Consider the following 19,909-nt stretch of genomic DNA (forward strand, 5'->3'; position numbering starts at 1 on the left):
GTGCGTAGGAGAATTTACCAAAATAGTCTCGTCCGCTACTTAAGTAGCGGACACCCCAAAAACCACCATACATTTATAATGTCCGTTACTTAAGTAGCGTACGTTATGATTCTAAAAATCTCATTTTTATATTGTCTCCTACTTAGGTTTCGGAAGGTAAAACGAGAAAGATGTATGACGCGTGAGAAATTGGTAGAGTGACAAAAGTAATTCTCGAGAAAAATTGAATCTCCGGTTGCTTCAAGAGCAAGACTTAGATGGACAAAAACACAAATAATTTTGATTAGGGAAGTCAACGGTGAAGATTGAAAGATGAATATTAATTTTTTTTGTTATTTTTTAAAAATTAAAATTAATCATAAAAGTATCTCTATGAATATAACTTAGGTGGTAGAGACATCACATTTTATATGCATAAAGCGAAGTTTAAACTCTAAACACTTAAATTATTTATTTTAAGTGTAATATTTTTTTTTTGTCAAGTAGCCCAGTAACTAGAAAATCTATCTTAAGATGAATAAGCGGAGTGTCAGGATTCAAACTCGAACTCTACACATAATAGTGCGACGTCCCTACCAACTAAAACAAGCTCATGCGGATTTTTAAGTGTAAATTTTAGTAGCAATTAACACAAAATAATAATTTAATATCATTAACTAATAACAATATTTAATTTCTTTATTTATCTTCTATATAAGTCTAGTCAAGAATAGTGAACTGCTCTCCGTCTTCCTCAGTTAAACGGCAACGTTTTCATTTTCCCTTGAAATTTGATGAAATGAAGCTCTCCGAGATCTAACATAGCTTGTTTCTGCCATTGATTTCCTCTGGTAAGGTGAGTGAGAAATTCACCTCCCCCCTTCATAAAGTAGCTTCAACTAAGGTTTGGCATGGTTGCTTGACTTGCTTCTGTTATCAAGTGTTGTTTTTCAATATAGTATTTACTGTTGCCATAGATTCATACAATACAATGAAACTCTGAAATTCATGATATGTGGTGTTCCTTGTTTGAAGTAGGTGGGTGGGTGTATTAATATTTAAGCACTTAACTACTTAGATTTTGATCATTTGAACTATGTATGTGCCTTGCTAATTGGTGTACTATTGTTGCTGTTTTATTGTCTCAATTTCATTTGGAACTTTGGTTATTGTTTTGGAATGTTGTGTAAGACTATCTTTTGACCTCAAATAATCATGTAATTGTATAGGTTTGTGCACTATGTTTGGGATATTGATATTTTTGAAATGGCCAATGTTAGTAATTATTTGTTGTATTAACATTTTTCTCCTTTGTCCGGGTTTGAACTCATAACCTTCAATTCTTTTAACCCTTAGCTCAGACTAGTTGAGCTATCCACCCTACCCTTATTTTAAGGGATGTTTTGTCGATTTTTCTGTAGAAATTTTGTAGAATACAAGTTTTATACTTTATTCATCTTTTTGGCTAATGTCATTTGATCCTATCCCATATCTTTTAAACAACTTTCATCATGTTTTAGATAATATACTCTGTAGCTTGATGTTTAGCTCATGTCAATTTTCTATTTCAGGTCGAGGCATGAAATTTAAACTTTCCCTAATCTAATTCTGGTGTATGGTGGGGCAAAAAAAAAAAAACAGGTTTGACACTTCCATAGTGAGTATAGAGTAAAATGAGAAGATTGAGTGTTGATTAATATGGTTTATTTTACACTCTAAAATGAGTTGCTCACTTTGAAAGAGTCGAATTCTTTTAAACAAATATCTATTGTGAGTTAATTTTTTTTAACAAACATCAAAGCCTGACACATCTTAGTTCCAAACCTCCAAAATTTTGTTTGTGACATGGAAGAAAAAAACTATCAGGTGCAGTGATGATATTATTTATAAAAAAACCAGGGACAAATATTATCTTACTCTTCTTCTCTTACTGAATCTACAATCTTCCATTTCTCTTTTCATAAAAAGATAAATTGTGTTGTAACTTGTTGTGCCATTATGTCGTATGGGAAACCGGAGTATATTGGGGCTAGTTTCGGGAACATGTATATTCCCAACGTGGATGATAAGGTTAAAGAACAAATTATGGATGTACTAAGAGTGAGAGACCAAGGAGAAAATATAATTGGATTATGCGGGACAGATAAAAGAGTTGAGCATTCTGTAAAAACAGCTATAAGAAGAGCTGAGAGAGATCAATTGTTCCAAAATATTGTCACAGCAACTGTGACAAAGAAGCCAGACATTACTAAGATTCAAACACAAATTGGTGATGCAATAGGTCTTAATTTTGACAATAAGACAGATTTAGCTAAATCAAATTATTGCATGTGTTTTGGTAATAACAAAAGAATAACTAATGCAGAAACAGCTGTTCTTCTGTGTGCTAAGATGAAGGAGCTGCAAACAGTACTAGTTGTACTGTATGATCTTCATGGTAGGCTCAATTTAGGTGAGATTGGTATCCCCTTTGGTGAAGATCATAATGGTTGCAAGATATTGCTGACATCCACAAGTCTTGAGGTTTTATCCGAACAAATGAAGGTTCATAAATTGATACAATTACCAGAGACATGACTCAGTTCTCTTCCAACTAGAGTGTTTGAAGCAAACATGCACATCATTTGGAAAATACCATGTTGGAGAGATTAGAGTCAGACAAGTGCTTTTGTAGGTATAGATGAACTAAGACTTAGTTTTTTCTTGTCAAGTGTTTATGTTTGTAATCAAAGAGATGGATCCAGCTAATTTTAATTATAAGCTTCTAACTATTTGTCTTGTTATGGCAGAAAGTTAATTTCCTTTTTTCTTTCAGCTAATTTAACTTGTATTCATTTGTTTATAATCTGCTTTTTTAATCTTCTAGTTAAAGGTTTGGATAATAGTATTTAAAGTTGCCATAGATACAACACAAAGACAACTCTGGCGTTCATGATGCGTGGTGTTTCTTGTGTTTACTTTTGACTTGTTTTTTAAATATGTGTGAGCTTTCTACTTCATTATTATACAAAAGGGTTGGCTTCTCTGTTTGACTAGGTAACTAGGTGGCTATAGTGTATTATATATGTTATGAGTTCAAAGGCTGAGTTCCATTTTCCTCCATTTATGTGGTCTAGTTTAGCTATTTGAAGTAGTAGTAATAAGGCCCCGTATACTTTATGTTAAGAAATCCCACATTGGATGTGTGTTGGCCCGCACAAAAGTTTATAAGTAATAACAAAGTAACAACAACCGCAGAAAAAGCACTCCTTTTGTTTACTACGATGAAAGAGCTGCAGACAGTCTTAGTTGTATTGTATGATCTTCATGGGAGACTTGATTTAGGTGAGATTGGTATCCCCTTTGATGAAGATCATAATGGTTGCAAGATATCGTTGACATCCACAAGTGTAGAGGTTTTATCCGAACAAATTAACGAAGGTTCATAAATTGATAGCTATCAGAGACATGACACAATTCTCTTCCAACTAGAGTGTTTGAAGCAAAGATGATGAAAAATTGAAGTCCAAACATGTACATCATTTGGAAAAACCATGTTTGAGAGATTGGAGATGACAAGTGCTTTGTTGCTTGATGACCCTATTCACTAATGACACACTCGCTAACCCTTAAGTGAGTTGGGAAATTATGAAAGCATTAGATGCGCATTAATTCAAAAGTCACAATCCGCATGTTATATATCCCTACAATAACCCTTTTGATTGAATAATTATCATGAGTTCATATATCAAAATAGTAGTTACTTAGTTTGTCTATAAATAGTAGTTTGTAAGTCGAAATAAGGGTCACAATTCACATACACAAATTCTCAAAAACTCAAAGTATCCATGCTACAGCGAGAAAAGAGTACTTTGAGAAACATGTATAAGTCGGTGAACCATTTTACTTTATTTGTAAACTTTTACATTTCAAATGCAATTTAATCTTTCCAAAATCTTTACTTTCGAATCATTTATCTTTTGCATTTAAATGGTTCTCTCATTCGAGTAAACTTTCTTGTCATTTTCTCTTTAATTTATGAATTACATGTATCGGTTTTCATAAACTTTACTTTACGAGTTACGCATTAAAAACTTTTTGCTTTAAATATCCTTTTTATTGCAAATCAATGTTATATTCAATGAAGAACATTCAAAACTCTTTTAATCTAACGCACAGACACTTGTTCTGAGATTTACTAGTTGATCTCTCAAGTAATTAATTTAAACTAGCGGTTGTTTACCAAAAATCAGTGTAAACAAAATCAAATCTACTAAAAGGGGCTAATATTTTGGTGCTTAAAAGAGGGAACAAATGGGGCGTTTAATATGAGGTTTTTTTATGGCTCTAGTTGTATTGTATTCTACTCCCTCCGGACACAAATATAAGAAAAAATAATCGTTTATGCGGTGTTTAAGAAATTTATTTAAGTGTAGTTAATTTTCTTGATTTAATACAAAATATAAGCTAAGCTTATTATATTACCCTTTGAAAAGTGATTTATGCATCGGAAATCACATAATCTTTTGAAAAGCAAAATGATTAAATAAGAGTATATTAGGAATAATAATATTAATTAGTTTAAAAATAGTTGACTTTTGCCTATATTTGTGTCCAAAATTTGAATTGTTTTTTTCTTATATTTATGGATCCCGGCGCCAAACTCTTATACCAAGCCATAACGCCTTTCCTCAGAGTTGTGGGAAAGAGCTTGCACTTGATAGAGCCTCGTACATTCCTGTACTCGAGGAGAGCTTCTAAGTTTTCGATGTGCTCGTCTGGATCTGTCGAGCCATCGTATGTATCCATTGCCGGTGGTTTCTCGAGTCCGACCGGTAGAGGGAGTTCCCGGATTCTTCGGGAGAGGGGGCCTTGGTGGCTGTCCCTTTCTTCCGGGGATCGGTGTCTTTGATGGCGAGGAGGATTGTCCCTTCTAGGGGAATGTCTCCTCGGCGGGGTGGAGTTTCGAGATACTTCCTCGTTTCTCCTCGGGCTCATCCTCCTCTCGCTCCTTCTGCGAGGTGGTGAGCGTGACCTGGACAAAGTTCTGCTCCTGACAGGTGTGGGTGAACGGCGAACTTGGCGAGCTTGCGCCGTTACCCTTGATTCAGCAATTGCGTCGATGCGACGACTTTGGTGTTCGAGCCTTTGATTTTGCTGCTCGAATCTCTGGTTTTGCTGCAGTAGTAAGTCCGACTGGCGGTTGATTGCATTGACCAGCGCAGCCATCATATCCTGCATGGGGACGCCCGGAGGAATAGCCACTGCCGGAGTCGCCTGTGGCGGGGTAGCCACAGGGATCTGCGGTTCTTCTGGGTTGTAGGGCTAATCATGCATGTTTTGCCCCCCTTGGCTATCTTCCGTTACGGAGGCGAACTGGCCGTCCAGCGGGTGGTACGGCACGTAATTCATTGGTTGAGCGTTGTTCTCCGCCACGTGCTCCGGGAGTTGGTGGTTGTTAACGCCAGCCATTGATCGCAAAGTGGTTGTTTTTGGAAGGAGTTTAGTTTTTGGTTTGAGAAAACAGGGAAACTATCGCCCCCACAGACGGCGCCACTGATCGTGTTGACCAGAAGAGAGCGACTTCGCCGGCGTTTACGGTGGTTGAGAGCGTTGAAACCCCTGTTGAAGCGGAGGGGGGTTGTGTACCTGCAGGCACTCCGACGCTCAAGTCAGTTTGTGTGTGTAAAGATTTTCTTGACTAAATAATGCGTACCTTGTAAATGAAGTGGAGTCACATATATATAGCCCCCAGCGCAGGGCCAAGGCCCTTGATGGCATTAATGGCCATCAAGTGGCTGCCGGAAAACGGCTTGGAGGCCTTGATGTGCAGTAAATGTCCATCATTCCAGTTTACGGCCGTTACGATACGTAGGAGTATCTGACCGTTGGAGGGTCGAGCACGTCTTGCGGGCTCTTCGTGGTATACTTGCTCGGGTCGTATTTGTTCGACACCCTCTGAGGCTCGAGCGTGATGCTCGGCCCATAACACTTTTGTTTACTTTTTTATTTTATTTTGGTGAGTGTTTACTTTCTAATTCATGACCGGTACTTTGTTTTTATGTTAAGTGGTATCGAAATTAACATATACTAGTAAAATATAGAAGGCATAAATAACACGGACACACACATCAAAACTGTTTTTCTTAAAAACAAGAGAAAATAATTTTTTAAGTTACAAAGGCTAAAGAAAAAGAAAACAAAAAAGAAAAGTATTTCCTAAAGAAAGTTCCGAGCAATCCTCACAGACACATAACAATCCTTACGGAAATTTCCGATCAAATTGACAGAAAGTTCGTCTTGAAGCAAATATTACCGTCTTGAAGAAAGTTCGTCCTTGACCTATGAAACACAAACTTCGATACGGACACCGCGACATGTAAATCTAAGTTGAACAATTTATTTATTAAAAGAAGTTTTAAAACAAGATATTATAGTATTTTACTTTTTTTTTTTATCCATCTACTATTGAAAAACTTAAAAATATTGTAATTAAAATGTAATTTCTTCAATCCCTCATTGACCAATATTGTTGTTTTGACACATCTTTAACTCTTGTAGATATGTGTGATAGTGCCTAAGGAGAGTTATAAGCAAAGAAGAAAAAAAAATTTGGGGACACTTGTCCGACACGTGTCGTACGAGTGTCGGACACCGATCAAAGGAGTGTTAAAATTGAGTTTTTTTTTGGGCACCAGTCTAAGTTATCCGACACGTGTCGCAAGAATATCATACGAGTGTCAGACACTGACACATGCCGAACACCGCGACACGCCTAATCATAGAGATGTTTGTGCTTCATAGTCCTTGTCATTTTGGGTAAAGTGGCGGAATTCAGGGGTTGGGAGAAAGTAGTATTTTAGATTGCTTTAATAATTTTTTCTCGTAAAATATTACTCCTTCACCTTTTTTATAGGTGTCCACTTAGAATAATAACACAAAATTAAAAAATTGTATTTTTGCACCTTATCTTATTATTATACCATAATTTTAATCCACCAATAAATTCTTATTTTTTTTGCACATACTTCTCTTTCCAATAAATTTAATATATTATGTAAAAAAAATAAAATTAATATGTTATGTACCAAAAAAATAAAAAAAAACTTTAGTTTTCCAAATATAATTAATTAATTTTATTGAAAAAATAAGAGTAATTTACAAAGAGTATAATTGACAAATCGTACTATTAAAATATTAAATGGACAATTAAATAAAAACACTAAATCCGACGTAAATGGACAATTAAAAATAAACGGAGGGAGTACCAAATAGCACCTGTCTACCTAATTTTGTCCAGTTAATTTCTAAGAAAATGTTAACATGACCCTAATTTCTATATTTATTCTAAGTCTAGTCAACAATGGCAACTAGAAAGTAAACAAAAAATTGAAAAACAATGGCAAGTGGAAGTCTTGAACAAGGAACCTGTTTCCATTGCCCCCCACCCCCACACACACTTATTTATATGTAAATTGAAGTTTTGGTGAAATGAAGCTTTCGCATGTCTCAGCACTTATTTAGTTGCAGTGATAATATTATTAAAATGATAATAATTGTGTTGTTTTTTTTTTTTTTTTTTTTTTGATAAGCATAATAATTGTGTTGTTACTTGATGCACAATTATTATGGTGTATACGTATGATTGTTATGAAAAAGAAAGAAAAAAAGAAGTATGACCATTATGAGGTGCAATTTCAAGGTGGGATGGATTTGGGGGACATGTATATTCCCAAATAGTACCTATAATAGATTAATAGTTTACCTAATTTTTTCCTGGTAGTTTCTAAGAAAATGTTAACATGACCCTAATTTCTATATTTATTCTAAGTCTAGTCAACAATGGCAACTTGAAAGTAAACAAAAAATTGAAAAACAATGGCAAGTGGAAGTCTTGAACAAGGAACCTGTTTCCATTGCCCCACACACACACTTATTTATATGTAAATTGAAGTTTTGGTGAAATGAAGCTTTCGCATGTCTCAGCACTTATTTAGTTGCAGTGATAATATTATTGAGGTGCGATTTCAAGGTGCGACGAATTTGGGGGACATGTATATTCCCAGCACCGATGATAAGGTTAAGCAACAAATTATGGATGCACTGAGAGTAAGAGATCAAGGAGAAAATATAATTGGATTATGTGGGTCAGTTAAAAGAGTCAAGCATTTTGCAAAAACAGCTATAAGAAGAGCCGAGAGAGATCAATTGTTCCAAGAGATTATCACAACAAATGTGACAAAGAAGCCGGATATTACTAAGATTCAGGCACAAATTGGTAAGGCAATAGGTCTGAATTTTGATGATAAAGGTGTTGTAGTTAAATCAACTTGGTGGAAATTTGGTAATAACAAAAGGATAACAACTGCAGAAAGAGCTGCTCTTTTGTGTGCTAAGATGAAAGAGTTGCAGACAGTACTAGTTGTACTGTATGATGTTCATGGTAAACTTGATTTAGGTGAGATTGGTATCCCCTTTGGTGATGATCACAATGGTTGTAAGATATTGGTGACATCAACAAGTGTAGAGGTTTTATCCAAAAAAATGAAGGTTCATAAATTGATTCAGATATCAGAGACATGACGAGATTCTCTTCCTAATAGAGTGTTCGAAGCAATGATGATGAAAATTTGAAGTCCAAACAGGTACGTCATTTGGAAAAACACCACGTTTAAGAGATTAGAGACTGAGAAGTGCTTTCTAGGTATATAGATGAACTAAGACTTAGCTTTTTTTCTGTCAAATGTCTGTGCTTGTAATCAAATATATGGGTCCAGTTCAGAACTTCAGATAATAATAACTGTAAATTTAAGATTTTTATTTTTCAGTCAAAAGCTTGTAATCTAAGATATGAATCTAGTACAGTTAATTGTATATGTCATGATATTATTGTTATAGTGAGTGGTGACAATATTGTTAAGAAGTTTCACATCGGTTAATAACTAAGAGGCAATCCTTATCTTACAAGACAGTTTTGTAGGGTTGAGTTATACCAACTTTCAATTTTAAGAAGTCCAAACATGGACATCATTTGGGAAAACAGAGATCAAAATGTGTTTTTTTTTTTTTTTTTTTTTATAAGAAAAATGTGATTTAAATACAAGCTTGGCACTAAAGAATATTTGTTGTTTGATTTAAATACTAGAGGAACTTTCCTTTCTAAAACTGTGATTTTTCATGAGTATAATCCTGTTTGTTGTTTGGTTTCCAATTCAAATATTTCATACGATTCCACTTTATTTTTTAATCTTCCTGTTCAATATTAGAAAAAAAATTTTCCTACCCCAACAATCTTCACTTTACCCCAACAATCCTATTTGAAATGACAAATATACCCTCATATATAATGTAAAACTGGAAAAAAAAAATCATTATTTACCCTAGTCAAAAAAGTGTTCCGGTGTGAGTTCGGCGAATTTGAGAGAGTAAGTACAATTTTACATACCGGTACACTTTTTCGAAGTGTGCCGGTTCGATTTCTTTACCGGTACACTTGAAAACAAGTGTTCCGGTATGAATATTCATACCGGTACACTTGAAAAAAAGTGTACCGGTATGCATATTCATACCGGAACACTTTTTTTCAAGTGTACCGGTATGAATATGCATACCGGTACACTTTTTTTCAAGTGTACCGGTATGAATATTCATACCGGAACACTTGAAAAAAAGTGTACCGGTAAAGACGACTTTTGCGTATCATATTACATACCGGTACACTTTTAAAAAAGTGTACCGGTTCACAGTGTTTTTTTTTTTTTTTAATTTTTTTTTTCCAGTGGTGCGTACAAGAGGAGGAGACGGTAGAATTAGGCATAACAGAGGACGCGGAGAGTCTCGGCCACATCAGGAGGAGCCGGAAGACGATGAGATGCCGCCAGTGCATCAGGAGCAGGTTGAGGAGCAGGTTGAGGAGCAGGTTGAGGAGGAGGCTGAGCAGCAGGCTGTGCAGCAGGCTTGGCCTGGAGGGCCGATTGATACGAGTCTTTTGACTCGATACGAGCATCATGTTGCTCGTCATGTATGGTTTGGTCAGGTACTACTTTGTTTTTTTTGTTATTATTTGTTAAGTTATATTGATCATATTTTTTTAATTTGTATTGTTTATACTCTCGTTACAACTGTTAAATCCTTATTTTACATACAAATTTAGTGTTAAAATATTATTATAGTTCATTTTCAATGTCTTATGATATGCATCCAATTATCCGGTCTAATTTATTATTCACAATGTTTTTTTATTAAATATATGTAGGAACGTGTCGAAGGTGACAAAATTGAGCTACGAATAGTATCTTTAGGAAGAAAGTTAGCTGACAGGATTCCTGATCACCATCCTCAAGTTATTCAAGGGTGGTTGAATATTTCGGGGTTGTGCTGGCTTGAGCGGACTAGCTTGAAATTTACCGATCCGCAGCTTATATCCGCATTTGTTGAGAGGTGGCACCCTGAGACATCGTCATTTCACATGCCGTTCGGCGAGATGACTATTACTTTGGACGATGTGGCATGTCTTCTGCATCTACCTGTTAGGGGTCAGTTTTATACTCCTGTATCAGTTTCTCAAGAACAAGCTGCGGAACTTGCAGTTGAGTTGTTAGGAGAGGAGTATGAATTTGCATTGCGAGAGACTGTAGCGCAGAGGGGTGGTTATTTTTCACAGCAGTGGCTATATGAGAGTTATAATAGGAATGCCAATTTCTACGGGAAATATGACTGCGCAGCTAGGGCATGGATGTTGATGTTGGTGGGATCTACCATTCTGGCCGATAAGAGTTATACACGTGTGGATGCCAAATGGCTACTTCTGTTTAGTGATTTGTCTGCAGTCCATACATATTCGTGGGCCAATATTGCATTAGTTTGTTTATACGATAACTTGAACGATGCATCCATGTTTTCTACGAGGGCCCTTGCAGGGTATGCGACACTTCTTCAGGTATGCGACACTCACTACAAAGACATAATTTAAATATTGCGTAATTAATTTTTTTTTCTCTTTGCTGTGCAATTAAATTTTGTTTTTATCTTTATTGCGTAATTTAATTTTCTTTTCTCTTTGTTGCGTTGTTAACAATTTTCTTTTTTTTCTTTTTTGTAACAGTGTTGGATCCACGAGTATTTTCCTACCCTTGGTAGGCGGGCTCAGTCGGATCTTAATTGTGATAATCCTGGATTTCCTCGAGCTATGCGGTGGATGTATAAGCAAGGGAAGACCAAGCTCCCCGAGTATCGGCCTATATTGGATGCACTGACCCCTGATGACGTGATATGGCGTCCGTTTGAGACTCACAGAGGTAGCATTCCTTTTGATCTGATTACTCTGTATAGTGGTCATCTGCGTGGATCCACGGTAGTTCCTTACTTGCCCGAGAGGTGTATTAGGCAATTTGGATTTGTACAGTATATACCACCACCACCACCTCTAGCTCCTGCCTACTCTGATATTGATAGCGACTGGATTGGTTATCACGCGTCCGTTGATCGGATCCTTCAGCCGACACGTCCAGTGACATATGCTAGTGAGACTGTACCTGATTACATGTCCTGGTACTATAGGGTATCACATCCTAGACTGTGTCGCCCTGTTGATGGACCACATGGAGCACCACTAGTTCCGCACTATGCACCTGCACCTGCACCTGCACCAGATGCCCCAGTAGACGATGCACCAGCAGATGATGCACCACAAGAAACTGCACTACAGCGTGAGCGGAGATGGAGAGGTATGGCTCGAGGCGCGCTTGAGACATTTCTTACGAGGATAGACGCTGATAGGGATGATGAGGATTTTGAGGAGCTTTTTTTTGCACTAGATGTATGTCGTGGTGCATACCCATGACTAGTTTTTTATTGTTATGTTTTTTTGAACACCGGTTTATGTACTTTTATTTTTGGATTGTGTATTTTGTTAAACTATTTTTACTATATCGTGTACTTTATTTAGATTATGAACTTTATCGATCAAATGTTTTTTATACTTCAATACATTATTTTTTGACACAAATAACGTTGCTAAAGTAGGCATTGCATTTTATTGACATAAAATATTTTTTAACACAATAAACGTTACTAACGAATTTAGATATTTGATAAAACATAAGTAATATAAATATTCGACATAAAATAAACAATTAAAAATTATTCAACAGACATAACACCACTAAGAGGTTTCACCGGAGGATTTAGAAGGTTCCAATATTGTAGGCGTCCGTTTAAGTTTGACATCCAAAACTTTGCTTCATGTGAACAAAATTTCTTCCAATCAGCTGTAACTTCGGGCAACGGAAACCCCTTTGACATGTTTACCGGAACCCAATGATTTCCATTGACAAAACCAATACAAAAAAACCTTGCTGAAGAGGAATATGAAGTCATCATAGGAAAGAAAGTCTTACTAGGTTTACCCAACGTGACGAGAACGACATTATACCTATTTGCTACCAAGTAACCCATAGCAGGTATGGTGAACCATCTAGTTGCTACCAACGAATCTCTCACAACCTGCAAATCTTGTCTGAATAATTTCTCATACAAATTGTTATTATTTCTAAGCTCTTCATCTAACTCCCGGCGGACGATGGACCAACCTTCCTCTGTGTAACCAAGTAAAGATGCAACAGCTCTAAAACCACAATTTCCATCTTCAAGCACATCAGCAATGTCAACAATATGTGGATGCATATGATCAGGAAATTGCCCCAAATATTTCTGAGATGTCAGTTTTTTAGACATCTGAGATAGTTGTTTCTGAGATGGTTGAGATTGTTGCTTCTGAGAGGGTTGAGATAGTTCCTTCTGAGATGACTGTGATTGTTGTGTACACAACCTCTTCGATGTACCTAGATTTATGTAAAAACAAAAAAAGTTGAATATATAATAATAGAATATAGACATAAAAATATAAGCAATAACTATATTATCAAAAAAATAAATTAGTCACCTTGTGAATCACCATATTCTCTTTCAACGTGTTCAAAGTATGATGGATCACGATACACATCATAACCTTTTGGTGCTTTGCCTTTATTTTTGTTCTTCACTCCTCCTCTGGTTTTTATTTTTTCAGGTGGTGGACACAATGAACTTGAGGCTGGATAAGCAAGTTCAAACACTTTACTCTTCAACGCTCTTTTACCAACAATATCAAGTGACCGAAATCGAGTCCATATGGCCTCCATTGCATTACTCATGTCCAACTCATATCCATCCTCTGTGTCATCCTCCAATGGTTCTTCCATAGTTAATTTCTTCCAGTGACCGTGAACTGAATCTAACGGTATCGGTACACCGCTGGTTGTATATCCACTCAATTCACAAGCACAAGGCAACTCACATGTTGACCTAAGTTTGCAACCACACAAGTTTTTATTTGTTCCAACAATGTCAATTCTCTCCATCTCATCAGAAATTAGTGTCATAGCAGCCCTGGAGACAAAGTTTCTCAAATATTGAAAAAATGGACTGCTATGTGTCTTTTCTGTATAGTAAAAACTTTTTTGAAAAGACTTCTTTATTTTGTCAACTTCTAGTCTTATGTTGTCATTCATGCCTTCCAAACACTTGCATAAGTCTCCTTTGCTGTGTTCCAACATTTTCTTCAGTCTCCAATGTGCAGACTCAACTCTAAATATCAAATTGCAAACAATAGTCAATTAAACGCCAAAAAAAGAAAAATATAATTTCAATTTTAAAATAAAAAAATTATACCTATTAGTCGTTGTGTTTCCTAAATGCATCACTCGATTGGTCCATGCTTCAACAAATTGTTCTTTGTGAGGGGCCAACCAGGTGTTATTGACATATTCGACAAAATTGCTTGAATTAACACATGCTTGCTGAAACGCATTCAACCGTTGCTGATACTCCACCTCATCCGGACTTTCAACAACATCTCTCCACAAATTTTTCACCTTCTGTTTCATATCCTTAGGTATTTGCACGGTGCATCTCGCATTCACATTTTTGATTATGTGCCACGTACAAAGCATATTAGTAGTATGTGGAAATATATCTTTAATTGCATTCATCAAAGCAAACTCCCTATCAGTCAAAATTACTCTAGGAAATATATCTTGCTTTGTAATCAATTGCTTCAGCTTACCTAACGCCCAATGATAATTGTCCGTCTTCTCAGATTCCATGTAAGCAAATCCAACAGCAAATGTCATGTTAGTTGACGTTATGCCAGCAATTTCAAGCAGTGGCTGTCTATATTTATTAGTTTTGTACGTGCAGTCCATAACCAAAACAATGGGAAACAAGTTCAACAACTTGATTGAATCTGGATGCGCCCAAAAAATATCACTCAAAACATCGGAGCCATCATCTTTTCTTTTATTCCAGCTGACATATTTTGCATCATCTAACAACTGTAGCAAGTGTTGCAGCTCTGTTCTGGAACCTCTTTCCTGTATTTGCATCATGTGTCTTTTCCTATATACAAGTGTGGCATCAACAACAGACTCTGGATTTTGATCTTTCAAATCTAAAACAATGTGTCTTGGTGCTACTTTACGCTTTGTCAAATCTTGAACACGTTTGTTTTCATCAGCGGTTAAACGTGCCTTGCGAGGATGACCATGATATTGGTCAGGTAGCCCGTGGTTGTGAACTCCATGAATAACCTGAACTTTCCATCCTGAACCATCTGTTGAAGGTGCAGCTCTAATTTTAAATGGACAGTTACACTTTTTCGATGCAGATGTCGTGGAACTTTCTGAAGAGTCATACTTTCCACCTTTGTCACAACCCAAAATCAACTTGTCATTTCTTCCTCTTATTCCGTTCTTTTTATCCGACCGAGTAATGATAATACCGACTTTATTGGCATCTCCAACATCTCGAGCCCATTTGACAACATCATCTGGGGTAGCAAATTTTTGATGAGTTGTAAAAACATCCGTAGTATCTACCAACATTTGACTTGTATCGCCGAGATAAGCCATATCTGTTTAAAAATAAAAAAATAAATTAAAATTAAAAAAATTAAGAATAACATACCGGTACACTTATTACATACCGGAACACTTTGACTACCGGAACACTCTAAAAAAGTGTACCGGTATGTATAATGATAAACGAAATATAATTAACATACCGGTACACTTTTTAAAAAGTGTGCCGGTAACATTAACGTACCGGTACACTTTTTAAAAAGTGTACCGGTAAAATAAACATACCGGAAACGTTATAAAAAGTGTACCGGTATAATTAACATACCGGAACACTGTTTTTAAAATATATTAATTTTTAATAAGGGTATATTGGGTATTTTAAAAAAAATGTTGGGGTAAAGTGAAGATTGTTGGGGTAGGAAAAAATTTTTTCTCAATATTATAAGAAAAACATTCCCTGAATGTTCAGTGAAGAGGCTATTTAGCAATGTTTAGATGTTAATGTTATATATTTTCATGGTATAAGTGAGATTTACTTTCCCCACCCTACCATTTTTTCGTGCGTAGGAGAATTTACCAAAATAGTCTCGTCCGCTACTTAAGTAGCAGACACCCCAAAAACCACCATACATTTATAATGTCCGTTACTTAAGTAGCGTACGTTATGATTCTAAAAATCTCATTTTTATAATGTCTCCTACTTAGGTTTCGGAAGGTAAAACGAGAAAGATGTATGACGCGTGAGAAATTGGTAGAGTGACAAAAGTAAATCTCGAGGAAAATTGAATCTCCAGTTGCTTCAAGAGCAAGACTTTGATTAGGGAAGTCAACGGTGAAGATTGAAAGATGAATATTAATTTTTTTTGTTATTTTTAAAAAATTAAAATTAATCATAAAAGTATCCCTATGAATATAACTTAGTTGGTAGAGACATCACATTTTATATGCATAAAGCGAAGTTTGAACTCTAAACACTTAAATTATTTATTTTAAGTGTAATATTTTTTTTTTGTCAAGTAGCTCAGTGACTAAAAAATCTATCTTAAGGTGAATAAGCGGAGCGTCAGGATTCGAACTCGGACTCTACACATAATAGTGCGATGTCCCTACCAACTAAGACAAGCTCATGCGAATTTTTAAGTGTAAATTTTAGTAGCAATTAACACAAAATAATAATTTAATATCATTAACTAATAACAATATTTAATTTCTTTATTTATCTTCTATATAAGTCTAGTCAAGAATAGTGAACTGCTCTCCGTCTTCCTCAGTTAAACGGCAACGTTTTCATTTTCCCTTGAAATTTGATGAAATGAAGCTCTCTGAGATCTAACATAGCTTGTTTCTGCCATTGATTTCCTCTGGTAAGGTGAGTGAGAAATTCACCTCCCCCCCTTCATAAAGTAGCTTCAACTAAGGTTTGGCATGGTTGCTTGACTTGCTTCTGTTATCAAGTGTTGTTTTTCAATATAGTATTTACTGTTGCCATAGATTCATACAATACAATGAAACTCTGAAATTCATGATATGTGGTGTTCCTTGTTTGAAGTAGGTGGGTGTATTAATATTTAAGCACTTAGCTACTTAGATTTGGATCATTTGAACTATGTATGTGCCTTGCTAATTGGTGTACTATTGTTGCTGTTTTATTGTCTCAATTTCATTTGGAACTTTGGTTATTGTTTTGGAATGTTGTGTAAGACTATCTTTTGACCTCAAATAATCATGTAATTGTATAGGTTTGTGCACTATGTTTGGGATATTGATATTTTTGAAATGGCCAATGTTAGTAATTATTTGTTGTATTAACATTTTTCTCCTTTGTCCGGGTTTGAACTCATAACCTTCAATTCTTTTAACCCTTAGCTCAGACTAGTTGAGCTATCCACCCTACCCTTATTTTAAGGGATGTTTTGTCGATTTTTCTGTAGAAATTTTGTAGAATACAAGTTTTATACTTTATTCATCTTTTTGGCTAATGTCATTTGATCCTATCCCATATCTTTTAAACAACTTTCATCATGTTTTAGATAATATACTCTGTAGCTTGATGTTTAGCTCATGTCAATTTTCTATTTCAGGTCGAGGCATGAAATTTAAACTTTCCCTAATCTAATTCTGGTGTATGGTGGGGCAAAAAAAAAAAAACAGGTTTGACACTTCCATAGTGAGTATAGAGTAAAATGAGAAGATTGAGTGTTGATTAATATGGTTTATTTTACACTCTAAAATGAGTTGCTCACTTTGAAAGAGTCGAATTCTTTTAAACAAATATCTATTGTGAGTTAATTTTTTTTAACAAACATCAAAGCCTGACACATCTTAGTTCCAAACCTCCAAAATTTTGTTTGTGACATGGAAGAAAAAAACTATCAGGTGCAGTGATGATATTATTTATAAAAAAACCAGGGACAAATATTATCTTACTCTTCTTCTCTTACTGAATCTACAATCTTCCATTTCTCTTTTCATAAAAAGATAAATTGTGTTGTAACTTGTTGTGCCATTATGTCGTATGGGAAACCGGAGTATATTGGGGCTAGTTTCGGGAACATGTATATTCCCAACGTGGATGATAAGGTTAAAGAACAAATTATGGATGTACTAAGAGTGAGAGACCAAGGAGAAAATATAATTGGATTATGCGGGACAGATAAAAGAGTTGAGCATTCTGTAAAAACAACTATAAGAAGAGCTGAGAGAGATCAATTGTTCCAAAATATTGTCACAGCAACTGTGACAAAGAAGCCAGACATTACTAAGATTCAAACACAAATTGGTGATGCAATAGGTCTTAATTTTGACAATAAGACAGATTTAGCTAAATCAAATTATTGCATGTGTTTTGGTAATAACAAAAGAATAACTAATGCAGAAACAGCTGTTCTTCTGTGTGCTAAGATGAAGGAGCTGCAAACAGTACTAGTTGTACTGTATGATCTTCATGGTAGGCTCAATTTAGGTGAGATTGGTATCCCCTTTGGTGAAGATCATAATGGTTGCAAGATATTGCTGACATCCACAAGTCTTGAGGTTTTATCCGAACAAATGAAGGTTCATAAATTGATACAATTACCAGAGACATGACTCGGTTCTCTTCCAACTAGAGTGTTTGAAGCAAAGATGATGGAAATGTGAAGTCCAAACATGCACATCATTTGGAAAATACCATGTTGGAGAGATTAGAGTCAGACAAGTGCTTTTCTTGTCAAGTGTTTATGTTTGTAATCAAAGATATGGATCCAGCTAATTTTAATTATAAGCTTCTAACTATTTGTCTTGTTATGGCAGAAAGTTAATTTCCTTTTTTCTTTCAGCTAATTTAACTTGTAGTCTGTTTGCTTAAATTCATTTGTTTATAATCTGCTTTTTTAATCTTCTAGTTAAAGGTTTGGATAATAGTATTTAAAGTTGCCATAGATACAACACAAAGACAACTCTGGCGTTCATGATGCGTGGTGTTTCTTGTGTTTACTTTTGACTTGTTTTTTAAATATGTGTGAGCTTTCTACTTCATTATTATACAAAAGGGTTGGCTTCTCTGTTTGACTAGGTAACTAGGTGGCTATAGTGTATTATATATGTTATGAGTTCAAAGGCTGAGTTCCATTTTCCTCCATTTATGTGGTCTAGTTTAGCTATTTGAAGTAGTAGTAATAAGGCCCCGTATACTTTTATGTTAAGAAATCCCACATTGGATGTGTGTTGGCCCGCACAAAAGTTTATAAGTAATAACAAAGTAACAACAACCGCAGAAAAAGCACTCCTTTTGTTTACTACGATGAAAGAGCTGCAGACAGTCTTAGTTGTATTGTATGATCTTCATGGGAGACTTGATTTAGGTGAGATTGGTATCCCCTTTGATGAAGATCATAATGGTTGCAAGATATCGTTGACATCCACAAGTGTAGAGGTTTTATCCGAACAAATTAACGAAGGTTCATAAATTGATAGCTATCAGAGACATGACACAATTCTCTTCCAACTAGAGTGTTTGAAGCAAAGATGATGAAAAATTGAAGTCCAAACATGTACATCATTTGGAAAAACCATGTTTGAGAGATTGGAGATGACAAGTGCTTTGTTGCTTGATGACCCTATTCACTAATGACACACTCGCTAACCCTTAAGTGAGTTGGGAAATTATGAAAGCATTAGATGCGCATTAATTCAAAAGTCACAATCCGCATGTTATATATCCCTACAATAACCCTTTTGATTGAATAATTATAATGAGTTCATATATCAAAATAGTAGTTACTTAGTTTGTCTATAAATAGTAGTTTGTAAGTCGAAATAAGAGTCACAATTCACATACACAAATTCTCAAAAACTCAAAGTATCCATGCTACAGCGAGAAAAGAGTACTTTGAGAAACATGTATGAGTCGGTGAACCATTTTACTTTATTTGTAAACTTTTACATTTCAAATGCAATTTAATCTTTCCAAAATCTTTACTTTCGAATCATTTATCTTTTGCATTTAAATGGTTCTCTCATTCGAGTAAACTTTCTTGTCATTTTCTCTTTAATTTATGAATTACATGTATCGGTTTTCATAAACTTTACTTTACGAGTTACGCATTAAAAACTTTTTGCTTTAAATATCCTTTTTATTGCAAATCAATGTTATATTCAATGAAGAACATTCAAAACTCTTTTAATCTAACGCACAGACACTTGTCCTGAGATTTACTAGTTGATCTCTCAAGTAATTAATTTAAACTAGCGGTTGTTTACGAAAAATCAGTGTAAACAAAATCAAATCTACTAAAAGGGGCTAATATTTTGGTGCTTAAAAGAGGGAACAAATGGGGCGTTTAATATGAGGTTTTTTATGGCTCTAGTTGTATTGTATTCTACTCCCTCCGGACACAAATATAAGAAAAAATAATCGTTTATGCGGTGTTTAAGAAATTTATTTAAGTGTAGTTAATTTTCTTGATTTAATACAAAATATAAGTTAAGCTTATTATATTACCCTTTGAAAAGTGATTTATGCATCGGAAATCACATAATCTTTTGAAAAGCAAAATGATTAAATAAGAGTATAT

General features: G+C 35.2%; 5 protein-coding genes across 9 annotated transcripts; 4 read left to right on the top strand and 1 right to left on the bottom strand.

Annotated features, from left to right (window-relative positions):
* The first annotated feature begins 723 nt into the window (after positions 1-723).
* On the top strand, positions 724-18,152 carry LOC123913011 (probable disease resistance protein At5g47260). Of its 3 annotated transcripts, none has more exons than XM_045963620.1 (3): positions 724-835; positions 1,551-2,592; positions 18,003-18,152. In XM_045963620.1, exon 2 carries the CDS (start codon positions 1,978-1,980, stop codon positions 2,554-2,556), a length of 579 nt encoding a protein of 192 aa, XP_045819576.1. In that variant the 5' UTR covers positions 724-835; positions 1,551-1,977; the 3' UTR covers positions 2,557-2,592; positions 18,003-18,152. The 3 variants fall into 3 exon arrangements, with proteins under 3 accessions (XP_045819576.1, XP_045819577.1, XP_045819575.1); XM_045963621.1 differs by lacking the exon at positions 18,003-18,152 and having other exon boundaries at positions 1,551-2,260; positions 2,345-2,798; XM_045963619.1 differs by lacking the exon at positions 18,003-18,152 and having other exon boundaries at positions 724-883; positions 1,551-2,798.
* LOC123913009 (disease resistance protein RPS5-like) lies at positions 7,565-8,881 on the top strand. Its single transcript, XM_045963617.1, has one exon. It carries the CDS (start codon positions 7,936-7,938, stop codon positions 8,539-8,541), a length of 606 nt encoding a protein of 201 aa, XP_045819573.1. The 5' UTR covers positions 7,565-7,935; the 3' UTR covers positions 8,542-8,881.
* On the top strand, positions 9,369-11,963 carry LOC123913003 (protein MAIN-LIKE 1-like). Its single transcript, XM_045963605.1, has 4 exons — positions 9,369-9,383; positions 9,738-9,994; positions 10,214-10,897; positions 11,063-11,963. Coding segments are annotated over exons 1-4 (1,680 nt in total). The 5' UTR covers positions 9,369-9,382; the 3' UTR covers positions 11,801-11,963.
* LOC123913002 (PKS-NRPS hybrid synthetase cheA-like) lies at positions 11,971-14,951 on the bottom strand. The gene is made up of 3 exons (XM_045963603.1): positions 13,669-14,951; positions 12,902-13,584; positions 11,971-12,800 (listed from the first exon to the last, which is right to left on the bottom strand). Exons 1-3 carry the CDS (start codon positions 14,904-14,906, stop codon positions 12,100-12,102), a joined length of 2,622 nt encoding a protein of 873 aa, XP_045819559.1. The 5' UTR covers positions 14,907-14,951; the 3' UTR covers positions 11,971-12,099.
* On the top strand, positions 16,093-18,005 carry LOC123913012 (probable disease resistance protein At5g47260). 3 transcript variants are annotated; one of them, XM_045963624.1, is made up of 3 exons: positions 16,093-16,224; positions 16,937-17,646; positions 17,731-18,005. In XM_045963624.1, the coding sequence occupies exons 2-3, from the start codon at positions 17,364-17,366 to the stop codon at positions 17,940-17,942; spliced, it is 495 nt and encodes a 164-aa protein (XP_045819580.1). In that variant the 5' UTR covers positions 16,093-16,224; positions 16,937-17,363; the 3' UTR covers positions 17,943-18,005. The 3 variants fall into 3 exon arrangements, with proteins under 3 accessions (XP_045819580.1, XP_045819578.1, XP_045819579.1); XM_045963622.1 differs by having other exon boundaries at positions 16,937-18,005; XM_045963623.1 differs by having other exon boundaries at positions 16,106-16,273; positions 16,937-18,005.
* Positions 18,153-19,909: the final 1,757 nt, after the last annotated feature.

The sequence above is a fragment of the Trifolium pratense genome, linkage group LG3, assembly GCF_020283565.1.
Source record: "Trifolium pratense cultivar HEN17-A07 linkage group LG3, ARS_RC_1.1, whole genome shotgun sequence".
Taxonomy (NCBI): Eukaryota; Viridiplantae; Streptophyta; class Magnoliopsida; order Fabales; family Fabaceae; genus Trifolium; species Trifolium pratense.

What these genes read in the sequence shown, in the direction of transcription:
- LOC123913011 (XM_045963620.1), top strand. Translation starts at nt 1,978, where the DNA reads ATGTCGTATGGGAAACCGGAGTATATTGGGGCTAGTTTCGGGAACATG.
- LOC123913009 (XM_045963617.1), top strand. Translation starts at nt 7,936, where the DNA reads ATGTCTCAGCACTTATTTAGTTGCAGTGATAATATTATTGAGGTGCGA.
- LOC123913003 (XM_045963605.1), top strand. An exon ending in GTCATGTATGGTTTGGTCAG is followed by an intron (nt 9,995 to 10,213) that starts GTACTACTTTGT and finishes AAATATATGTAG; the next exon opens with GAACGTGTCGAAGGTGACAA. An exon ending in GGTATGCGACACTTCTTCAG is followed by an intron (nt 10,898 to 11,062) that starts GTATGCGACACT and finishes TTTTTGTAACAG; the next exon opens with TGTTGGATCCACGAGTATTT.
- LOC123913002 (XM_045963603.1), bottom strand. Translation starts at nt 14,906, where the DNA reads ATGGCTTATCTCGGCGATACAAGTCAAATGTTGGTAGATACTACGGAT. An exon ending in GGAAACACAACGACTAATAG is followed by an intron (nt 13,585 to 13,668) that starts GTATAATTTTTT and finishes TTTGATATTTAG; the next exon opens with AGTTGAGTCTGCACATTGGA. An exon ending in AGAATATGGTGATTCACAAG is followed by an intron (nt 12,801 to 12,901) that starts GTGACTAATTTA and finishes ACATAAATCTAG; the next exon opens with GTACATCGAAGAGGTTGTGT.
- LOC123913012 (XM_045963622.1), top strand. Translation starts at nt 17,364, where the DNA reads ATGTCGTATGGGAAACCGGAGTATATTGGGGCTAGTTTCGGGAACATG.